Source organism: Taudactylus pleione, unplaced genomic scaffold, assembly GCF_031769625.1.
Source record: "Taudactylus pleione unplaced genomic scaffold, aTauple2 ptg000439l, whole genome shotgun sequence".
NCBI classification, from domain to species: Eukaryota; Metazoa; Chordata; class Amphibia; order Anura; family Myobatrachidae; genus Taudactylus; species Taudactylus pleione.
In genome coordinates, this window is record NW_028284841.1 from 1,069,460 (window position 1) to 1,081,546 (window position 12,087).

Consider the following 12,087-nt stretch of genomic DNA (forward strand, 5'->3'; position numbering starts at 1 on the left):
GTGGCATCTGTATAGTATATTGCCCTGAAATTAATATTACATGAAGAACATTAATAAATATCACCATGAACATATGTGCCACGCAATATAAATATCAATATAAATATAAAACGATTAAAAACTTATATATGATAAAAGAACATAAAACCTATAAATGAAGATACATGAGTTAAAATGAGAATTAAAGATGTAAAAGTAATAAAAGTATTAAAAGTAATATGAGGGAATGCGTCTTAATTTATAGAGGAAGGTCTAACTTTTTGGGCAATTACATCTCTACTAGTATCACAGGAACCACTTGACCTCAAAGTCTGAATTGAGGCCATCTGATTCTAATGTTTTGGCCTCATATATATATCTCATCTCTGCTTTAGCAAGAAATCTTTCAACTCTTCTTGTTCTCCAATTGCCTTCCACTTTTTTAATACCTTTAATAAGTTTAATTCCATTAACTGAACCCTGGTGCTTCTCCAGAAAATGTTTAGACAATGAATGGTACGTGACACCCCTTCTAATATTTGGTGTTCCACCCACCTTTCTCTCAACTTCCTTGATGTTTTGCCTATGTATTGTAGGCCACAGTTACACTCTATTACATATATACAGTTATTGCTATTGCATGTTATGAACTCATTTATTTTAAATGTTGTTGCATTTGAACTTGATTTGAATGTTTAAATTTTAGTTGTCTGTTTAGTGTGTGTAGTACATACTATACAGGACCCACACCGGTGGAAACCCTTCGTTTTTATCCTTCCTGTTCTCTTATCTGGTCTGGCGCGTTCACTAACCTATTGGTAATATTGGGCGCTCTCCTATATGTGAACATGGGTTTATCCGGAATTATATCTTTTAAAATTGGGTCCTGTTTTAATAGATGCCAATTTCTTCTAAATATGTTTTCAACTGATTTGTATTTGTTATTGTAGGTAGAAACAAATGCAATTCTTGGTTTCTTTGTTGCAGTAGTGATTGTATGACTTTTATATTCAATTAGTTCATTTTGTGGAATATTTCTGAACTCATCAATAGTATGTTCTATTGCTTCCTGATTATATCCCTTCACAATAAATTTTTGTTTTAAATTCTCCACCTGCTCATTAAAAATATTTTCATTTGTGCAATTTCTACGGATTCTGCGTATTTGTCCCTTCGGGATATTTTTAAGCCATCTTGGATGGTGGTGGCTGGTCATGTTAATATATGAATTATATATACTGTCCGTTGGTTTTTCATAGTTTGGTTAAGATTCATAGATGATATATTTTTTATTTGGGGAGGCAATGAACATGATCTTAAACAGTTTTGTGAATATCTTAATAATAACGGTTTTAATATTTTTCTAACTTTTAATATTAATCTTAATGAAGTCAACTTTCTAGATTTAGTTATTTATAAAACAGAAGATAGTTTGTGCACCAGAAACTCTGAAAATTTTTTAATGAGCAGGCGGAGAATTTAAAACAAAAATTTATTGTGAAGGGATATAATCAGGAAGCAATAGAACATACTATTGATGAGTTGAGAAATATTCCACAGATTGAACTAATTGAATATATAAGTCATACAAACACTACCGCAACAAAGAAACCAATAATTGCATTTGTTTCTACCTACAATAACAAATACAAATCAGTTGAAAACTTATTTAGAAGAAATTGGCATCTATTAAAACAGGACCCAATTTTAAAAGATATAATTCCGGATAAACCCATGTTCACATATAGGAGAGCGCCCAATATTACCAATAGGTTAGTGAACGCGCCAGACCAGATAAGAGAACAGGAAGGATAAAAACGAAGGGTTTCCACCGGTGTGGGTCCTGTATAGTATGTACTACACACACTAAGACAACTAAAATTGAAACATTCAAATCAAGTTCAAATGCAACAACGTTTAAAATAAATGAGTTCATAACATGCAATAGCAATAACTGTATATATGTAATAGAGTGTAACTGTGGCCTACAATACATAGGCAAAACATCAAGGAAGTTGAGAGAAAGGTGGACGGAACACCTAAGAAATATTAGAAGGGGTGTCACGAACCATTCATTGTCTAAACATTTTCTGGAGAAGCACCAGGGTTCAGTTAATGGAATTAAACTTATTAAAGGTATTAAAAAAGTGGAAGGTAATTGGAGAACAAGAGGAGTTGAAAGATTTCTTGCTAAAGCAGAGATGAGATATATATATATATGAGGCCAAAACATTAGAACCAGATGGCCTCAATTCAGACTTTGAGCTCAAGTGGTTCATGTGATACCAGTAGAGATGTAATTGCCCAAAAAGTTAGACCTTCCTCTATAAATTAAGACGCTTTCCCTCATATTACTTTTAATACTTTTATTACTTTTACATCTTTAATTCTCATTTTAACTCATGTATCTTCGTTTATAGGTTTTATGTTCTTTTATCACATATAAGTTTTTAATCGTTTAATATTTATATTGATATTTATATTGCGTGGCACATATGTTCATGGTGATATTTATTAATGTTCTTCATGTAATATTAATTTCAGGGCAATATACTATACAGATGCCACTTAATTATAGATCAGTGATCCCGCTGGATATAACATAGTGACGTCACATCAACCATTTTCCCTGACCCTATAGTAGAAGGTTAACTAAATGCATCACTATAGCGAGCATATAATAAACTGCTTGGAAATAGAAATTTCTCCCAATAAGCAGTTTAGCACTCACGCGCGTCACGTGACAGTAATTCACATCATTGAAACTGGAATGCAATAATTCCTAAAGGGAAGCGCTGCACTCCAATACGTGTTTTATCATGTGATATATATCACGTGACATGCCGAGAAGTGGAGCGTGATGCTAATAAACATCACTCTCCGGATAGAACGCTCTACCGAAGTCACGTGCTGGAATAATACCACGTGACTCGGGACGGCGAACTCGTGATGCGTTCCACTAGGTGGAATGCATCGCGATAACACGGAACCCCGCTGTCACTACAATAATACCATGTGACTCGGGATGGCAAACACGTGATGCGTTCCACCGGGTGGACTGTATCGCGGTTACTAAATATACAGTCGGACACATCTTGGTTAAAGGTAACATTATTAGGAAATTGAACCACACACATAGTGGTATAAAATAAGACATTACGATGTGAACGGTGACCTTTTTATTTAGAAGTGCAGACAGATTAGTTAAGCCCCTTTTGAGGGGAGAAGTTACTTCTCACTATAAAACCTGGCCAGCTTTACCATACAACACACCTTGAGAAAGACCACTTACTGGTTGAAAAACGCGTTGGTTTATCCTGGGTTGCAGCCATTCAGATCCTGTTAACGGTGGAAAGGTATTGCTTAATAGGGGGAGCAATATATACCCCTATATGCTTAATATTGTGCCTTTCATCTAAAGGTCCCTGATGGTACGCGACCACTTTTTATCTATACTTTGTTTGAAATAAATGTAAATGGTTTTACACTATATGTTCTCCCCACTTTTGTCTTCTATGGCCTACTGACATTGAGGGGTAATGGTGTGAGAACCCAGTGGAGAGACCAGGTTTTATACTGTACAGAAGAATTGGAAATGGAATATAAACAAGTGGACTAAAATCAGTGACTATTACTATAAGACTTATTTTGCACACTTATGGGACATATGAGACTATTTATCCTGCCCCCCAACCAGAGCGATTTTTAACCATCTATATTCTATCTAGCTATCTGTACTATAGCTAAGTTCCACAAGACCCAATTAATCAAACCAAGATGATTATTAATCTATCTTTTAGACTGTACTGTATACAACTTGTTTAGCAAATGTATACTAAGCAAGAAATTAACTTAAGGCCTGACTAAGATATGGACGCTAATGCCACTACTGCTGTGAATTTGTAAGAAGCGGCTGTGCGATAATATGCAAATGTCGCAGCATATGCAATTTGTATTGCGACTTCGCAAATCCAAAAGATTTACGTACCAAAACGCAGCATCAGTCACATATCAGTCGCTTATCGAAGTTGTGAGTAACCATAGCTGCCGGAACTGAGACGCCGGAGCATTTGCACTTGCGGCACGCCCCCAAAACGGTCCTGAAACCCTGCATTTCACCGCCACTCCCCAGTTACCTCCCACAAACGCCCCCTGACTGTTAATCACACTCCATCCTGCCGACAGTTAAGAAACTTGATACAGATCACTCAACTGTGCAAACATCTACATTATGCTTTACGTCCATTTCTGAATCAGGCCCTTAAACACTTAACTTAGACATATGTTCTTTGCCTATTTATGTCTTCCTTCTAAGCCAACATACAATAGTATATGGTACAAATAAATTACACTAGACAAAGGCAACAGAGAACAAAGACAGAGAACAAAGTGAAAACTCATTGGTCATTACATGAAACTTATTTATATATGGTGATCTATATGGTAATCTATCTTTTAGACTGTACTGTATACAACTTGTTTAGCAAATGTATACTAAGCAAGAAATTAACTTAAGGCCTGACTAAGATATGGACGCTAATGCCACTACTGCTGTGAATTTGTAAGAAGCGGCTGTGCGATAATATGCAAATGTCGCAGCATATGCAATTTGTATTGCGACTTCGCAAATCCAAAAGATTTACGTACCAAAACGCAGCATCAGTCACATATCAGTCGCTTATCGAAGTTGTGAGTAACCATAGCTGCCGGAACTGAGACGCCGGAGCATTTGCACTTGCGGCACGCCCCCAAAACGGTCCTGAAACCCTGCATTTCACCGCCACTCCCCAGTTACCTCCCACAAACGCCCCCTGACTGTTAATCACACTCCATCCTGCCGACAGTTAAGAAACTTGATACAGATCACTCAACTGTGCAAACATCTACATTATGCTTTACGTCCATTTCTGAATCAGGCCCTTAAACACTTAACTTAGACATATGTTCTTTGCCTATTTATGTCTTCCTTCTAAGCCAACATACAATAGTATATGGTACAAATAAATTACACTAGACAAAGGCAACAGAGAACAAAGACAGAGAACAAAGTGAAAACTCATTGGTCATTACATGAAACTTATTTATATATGGTGATCAAATATTTATTGAGCTTATACTTAGTTTACTTAAGCAGACCAACAGTATATATCTTATGGAACCACATGCATCTTTACAAATCCTGTTTTACTGGATACTCTGCATACACCAATCATGCTATATTTACCTGCACCAGAGTCATCTGTGATCCGAGTGCTAAGAGAATTTTCTCCGTCTTGGTTGGGTATGGGTTGTCCCGATGCTTGTATAGCCACTGCTTCAACGGCCGTGCCATGTCCTGCAACGCTTGCCGTTTATGCCTTACTTTACCACTGTTTCCTCTTGAGCTGCTATGAAATGAAAGCAACAATCTCATTAAAGTGGACTTGCTTTATTTTATATAATGGGTGTATATAAAGTGTACATGACCTGTCAGAACTGGACTTCCTTCTTCTCGGATAAACTAGTGACTGCCATGTCACCTGGCTAATGCCAAACATTTATTACAAGGTATTCCCCCTATTACAGAGCTTAAAATGTGACAGGATTGTTGTAGCCCTATTGCACTTCATGTCACCCATGTTTTGAATCCCCTTGATCAGTAGTCTTACTGTGTTGTCCTACTTCATTGCCTTACTAGGACATCTATGTAACTCGACTGAGGAGACATTGACTATTTGTTACCAGTATAGAGAATGTTAGAATGTTAAACCAGAGGTGTCACAATGGGTGGTGACAACCGTTGCGGCACCTACCTGTCCTCTCCAGTTGACGAGTCACCTCCAATGTCATGTTGTGGCAATGTGAGGATGAGGGGAAATTTACATAAACCAAATGGAGGATGTTGTATAAGTGTTGTTTATATTTGTGTGGATATTGACACTTTAGCAAACTTTCAAGTGCCTACTTCATGTTTCAGATGCTACTTGGAAAGAATGTTGGTAATGGGACTTGGTTTAACACAATGGCGTCACTAGCGGGGTGCAGGGCTGCACTGAGTGACACCATCTGGGCGGGTGACACCTAAATAGCAGAGATGCTTTGCTATTTGGTGTCACTCCCTCAGATGATGTCACCGAACAGCGCAGCAGTGGTGATAGATGACGTGCACATGCACGCGTCATCCATACTTTGCTGGCAGAAGTTGAGGGATTCCCAGCAGCTCCCAGAGAATTGGGCAAGCCCCCAACCTAACGACGCCCTCAAAATGGCACAAAACAAGAAGTGGCCTCACTGCCATGAGGCCATGCCCCCTTCAGCGCGCGAATGGGTCGGTAGGTGCCGCAGCAGTTGTCACCACCCATTGTGATGCCTCTGGTTTAACAATCTAAAGAGGACAAGTGGAGGTTTTGCCTACAGCAGCCAATCAGCTTCTAGCTATCATTTATTAAATACATTCTATTAAATGATAGTTAGAATCTGATTAGCTGCTATGGGAAACATCTCCATTTGTGATCTTTAGGCGCTTTGATGAATCTCCACCTTAGCTTCTTAGTGGGAGAGCACTACCTTCCCCAATGTGTTCTATGAATAAGAGACCTTGGACTTGCCACTTCCTCAGCTCTTTATGCAATGAGTAGATAACTGAAAAAAAGATTATAGCCCAAAGTTCTAGGACAATGGCATAACCTAGGCTTGTTCCTCTAGGCTAGATACCATGAACGGCTCAAGGTTGTGTTTCAAATAGACAAAATAAAAGTGCAAGGAAAGATCTATTCATGTCGATGATGTGCCACCTACAGTATACTGTCCACATGGACAAGACTCAGAGAGAATGACAATATAACTGTTCACGCTTTGTCATTTTTCCCTTTTCATTTTCATGGATTAAAAATGGATTTAATCAATAATTCTAACCAACAATCAACACATAATACTCTCTAATATTACATTTATTTAAAAAACTAAAGATTTTCCATTATTAAATCAAATAGCAGATAATAATTGATTACATATAGATGTGTCCTCATATACCTAGCTGCGGCGCAAGATGCCTGGCGCGAGTGAACTGGCAAATCTTGTGCGACTCGCCATGCGCCGACTGTCTTTTATGCATCTTTTTCACACAAAAACATGTAGTCGCTATTGGACAAACAAAATGCTTTACGAGACTACACTGATTAATTTTATATGCAACACTTGTATACCTGTGTGTGTCTGTGCCTGTATATGAAGCACAACAGAACTTGGCGTGAAACAAATCGCAGCCACTACATCGTAGCACTTCGTATACAGATTCAGACTTAGGCCCTGATTCAGACCCACTCGCGAGCGGCTGTCTGCTCGCAAGTGGGTCGATGGGCTGCACTGCGCATGCGCACGACGGAGGGAGCTCCGTCGTGCGCATGCGCGAGACGCGATGAGCGAAGGACTTTCCTTCGCTCGTAGTGTCTGATCAAAGGGGGCGTGCTGTCGATGTTGATTGACAGCACGCCCCCTTTGGTGGGCGTGCTGGGGGCGTGCCTGCCAGACGGAGGCGTTCCCAAGGGTACGCCTACCGTCAGAAGCCGGCCCCACTGACATCACTAGTGATGTCAGTGGGAGTGATTTTGGCTCTGATAGAGCCAAAATCACTCCTGGCCTTGCAGTTGAGAAACTCAACCGCAGGCTTCTGCTCGCAGTGGCGATGGTCGCGATGGTCAAGACCATCGCGACCATCATCCTGCACGCTCGTATATGCTGTGGGTGGTGACCCACAGCTATACGAGCGTCCAGGAGGACGCTCCATATTTATGGAGGTGGGCCCTGATTCAGAGCGAGCGCTCTGGTCAGAGCGTCCGGCTCTGAATCAGGTCCTTAGTGCCGTATTCAATTAGAAGCGAAAAGCCGAGATCAGTGGAAAAGTATCGGGGATCGGGGCTTTTTTGCATGGCGGAAACTTATCTCCGTATTCAATTCCAGCCGGGTTTCGCGTACGCGGAAAGTCAATGCAGTGTAATAGGCGAAAAAGATTTGCCTCTGAATAGCAGGAGAAAATAAGTGCACATTTTTTATTTTGGGGTGCAAAGGTGGGGAAACCACTCAGAACCCTTGGGACAGAACCCCAATGGACAACTGTGTCCAAAAATTTCTGGAAAAAACTGAAGAACACCCCAATAAGGTACTTTCATTTGGGGGGCACAAAGTGGGGGGACAACTTCAAAAACTAGCAAAATTATGTATTATGTTCTGGGGGTGCTCTAAGAAGTGGCCAAGTGTTTTTAGGATTGCAGGTGCTTGTATGACGGTGGAATTTCACTTTTATTAAATGTTCACTTTAGAGACATTAAAATATGTTAGCACCCATTTTCAGGTACCCCAAACTTGACAGGACTTCTTATTTTTACCAAAAAATACTGCTTAATGCCATTCTTCACCACTTGTGCAAAGATGCTAAAAAGAAGCTATTGAAACAACTTAAGTACCCCAAATAGCTGTATTAGGGCTATTCAGGCACATCTACATTGATCCCCAATGTTGGTGCATCTTATTGGGGGGTTCAGGCTGATTTACCCATTTCTGACAGCACTTTTCGCCTGTTCCGACATCGCGGCTTGCCGTTTTCGCGTGGTTTGGAATTGAACAGGGCAAATAGCGGGGGCGCGCACGATAAGTTTCCACGGAATCGGTATGAAATACCGCCGGCCACATGGCTGGCGGTTCGATTCCCGGCAGCGCCTGGCCGAGAAAAGCAGAGTTCCCGGCAACGGAAGCCCGACAGCGCTGGAAATCCCGATCGTCGCTAAGGTAAGTATAAACTAACCTAACCCCCTAACCCTTAGGGGTGCCTAACCCTAACCTCCCCCCCAAGTGCCTAACCCTAATCCCCCCCTCTAAGTGCTTAACCGTAACCCCCCCTTCCCTGCTGCCTAAACCTAAGTCCTCCGGGGGGATGCCTAACCCTAAGTCCCCCTAGCCTAACCCTAACCCTCCCGGTGGGTGCCTGACCCTAAGTCCCCCCCGGGTGCCCTAAACCTAACCCTCCCCCCCACGGCTGTCCACTCGCGGCGCCCGGGATCCCTTTGATCGGGATTCCGGGCGCCGGTCTTCCGGCGTCGGGGAAATGACAGGCGACTAGATATAGATGCTGGTCATTTATCCCACGCCGAGAGTCGGGAAGCCGGCTGTCGGGATTCCGGCAGCCGGCTTCCCGATTGTATACCAGTTTCCGCCTCCAAAACACGCGATGTAGGCAGAAAGTTTCGCTGGCAAAACTTTATTGCGGACGCGAAACTAATTGAATAAGGCCCTTGATTTGAAAGTTGCAGTACACCAACAGTCCAAACCAATGGAGCTTGAGGAATGTGCATAGCTGTTAAGGGCACCCAAACAAACTCACAGCAGTGATTGTGGCTAAAGGTGGCATAGTTTATCTACATTCATCATCTCTACATTCATGTTGTTGACAATGAGGAAATGTCAAAATGATTAGAATGTCAACAAAACGTTCCCTGGTGGTCTAGTGGTGACTTACCGGTACGGCGGATCCAGCGGTGTGTTCTGGATCCAGCGCTAACATCAGGATGACTTCCCGCAGATCCTGTGCCACTTCTGGTGGTGAATATAACTAATCCTAACCTCCTCTAGTGCCTAACCCTTCCCACCCATAATATTTATTTGTTTATTATTTATTACACATATTCCGCAGAGCTTTACAGAGAATATCTTACCATTCACATCAGTCCCTGCCCCAGTGGAGCAAACAATCTACATTTCCAACCGCATGCACACATACATATACACTAGGGGGTAAATTTACTAAGTTTCGAGTCTGATCGAGTTTGTTTTTTTTTAAACTCGATTTGCATCGCCGAAACTCGGGTGATTTTCCCGTTTTTAAACTCGTAAATTTACTAAGAAGTGAGTTTAGCTGAAAGTGAGTTTTCCGATGGTGAAGCAGATCGAGATTTCTCCAGCGAGTTGCAAGTTTAGATGAGATTACTCATCAGAGATTGCAGTGTTTTCTCTCTGCAAAACTCTCCTGAGCAAGCAGCCTGCACAGATCAGTGAGATATGTGAAGGCTGCTTGTGTGTTATACCTAATAAAGAAGGGTTAAATATTTGTAAAAAATTACGTAGGGTCCCCCCCCCCCAAAAGCATAACCAGCCCCGGACTGGTCAGCCAGTCCTGGTTACAAATATTATGGGGAACAAAATGAGTAGGGTTCCCCCGTAATTTAGGAACCAGCACCTGGCTGCAGGGCCAGTTCTGGTTTTAAATATAGGGGGGGAAATGTGTAGGGGTCCCCTTATATTTAAAACCAGCACCGGACCCAAACCGACTGGGGTGTAATGCCACAGCCAGGAGACCCTATTACCGGGTCTCCATGGCCAAAGCATTCACATCCCAAGCCAGTCAGGCCAAGCCAGGGATCCCAGGGTAGGTGGGGACCGCCCTAAAAAGGGGTCCCCCCCTCTCCCGAAACCCCAGGTTTGGTCTGAAGCCCGGGGTTCTTCCCCGCACCCCTGGGCTGTGGGTACGGGGGTAATAATGTATAAAATAGCTGAAAACTATTGTATTTTTCAGTGGAACTACAGGTGCCAGCATGCTTGCCCTTTGGCACTTGTAGAACTACAAGTGCCAGCAGGCGGCCGGCACCCGTACCCCCACTGTAAAATAAATAGTTAAAAAACCACAGTACACACACGCCGTATACAGTAAAACTTTAATACATACACCTAACCCACTCACATATACTTACCTGTGCCAGCTGGTCTGTCCCCCTGGGACCCACATGTAACAACCACCCAATGAGCAGCCGCTACATGTAAAGTGGCCACTGATTGGCTAGCAGCCCGTGGGAACTAACAGATGATCGCGGTCATCTGTCATTTTGCGAGGTGCAAGTATTATGTCACAACCAGAGGTGAAACTGGGGGGTGGTCTGGGGGTGCACCGGACCACCCATTAGCAAAGTTTGCCGATCTGTCAGGCCATGAGAGAGAGGGGGGCCTGGGAGGCAGCGGTGCAAATTTGAGACAGGTCTGCTGCATCTGGACATGGTAAAACAACACCGGCGGCGAGTCAAATATGAACAGCAGCCTATCAGGGGCGGCCCCCCACCATGTCTAGCCATCCCTGTGCCCCCAGTAAGTTCAGTCCTCCCTGTCCTGCACTATCCCTTAGTCTAGCCCTCACTGCCCTGTGCCTCCCAGGTGCATCTCTCCCTGTGCTGTATCCTCCCTTGGTCCAGCCCTCAGTGCCCTGCATCCCCCAGGTCCTGTCTTCAATGTTCTGTGGGCCTGATTCAGAGCCGGACGCTCTGGCCAGAGCGCTCGCTCTGAATCAGGGCCCTCCTACCTAAAAATGGAGCGGCCTCCTGGCCGCTCGCATAGCTGTGGGTGACCACCCACAGCTTATGCGAGCGGCCAAAAAGATGGTCGCGATGGTCAAGACCATCGCGACCATCGGGCTTGCGACGAGACCCTGCGGTAGGGTCTCGCTGCCGCAAGCCCAGGAGTGCTTTTGGCTCTATCAGAGCCAAAAGCACTCCCACTGACATCACTAGTGATGTCAGTGGGGCCGGACCCAGACGGTAGGCATTCCCATGGGAACGCCTCCGTCTGGGCAGCAACGCCCCCGGCACGCCCACCAAAGGGGGCGTGCTGTCACTCACCATCGACAGCACGCCCCCTTTGGTGCGAGACCCATAGCGACAGCTTGGCTGTCGCTATGCGGGTCTCACGCATGCGCACGACGGAGCACCCACCTTTCCCCTGTGTCCTTGAAAAACCACTTTTCCTCTTGCCCTGTCCCTCATCCCACCACCCCCTTTCATCTTCCACATCTCCCTTCAACTCTTACCATCCTCCTCCTCTTCTGCTGAAGGTGATGGAGTACTGGCCGACGATTAGAAGTGATGTGGAGAAACCTAGGCATGGCAGGTAAGCACAATCTTCTGACTTAAATAATTTTTTTCCCTCTAACGCTTCTATCGCTGGTGAAAACCCAGATGGCAGTAAAATTCCCAGTTTTCACCAGTGAAGGCTTCACAAGTTTTATGGTGGTACTTTGTCAATCTGACTTTGTTGATTTATTTTTTATGCTCCACTGGGGTAGGGACTAATGTGAATGGCCAAATATTCTCTACA

The 12,087-nt window shown here is 43.4% G+C and overlaps 1 protein-coding gene across 2 annotated transcripts in view; it reads right to left on the reverse strand.

The window, feature by feature from the left end:
• MKX (mohawk homeobox) overlaps positions 1 to 12,087 on the reverse strand; it is a 160,886-nt gene that overhangs the window by 126,804 nt on the left and 21,995 nt on the right. Inside the window, exon 3 of one of the 2 annotated variants that reach the window (XM_088447789.1) lies at positions 5,204 to 5,366. In XM_088447789.1, the coding sequence (XP_088303915.1) occupies positions 5,204 to 5,366 (163 nt within the window). The remainder of the gene's footprint in view (positions 1 to 5,203; positions 5,367 to 12,087) is intronic. The other variant, XM_088447788.1, reaches the window with a different exon arrangement.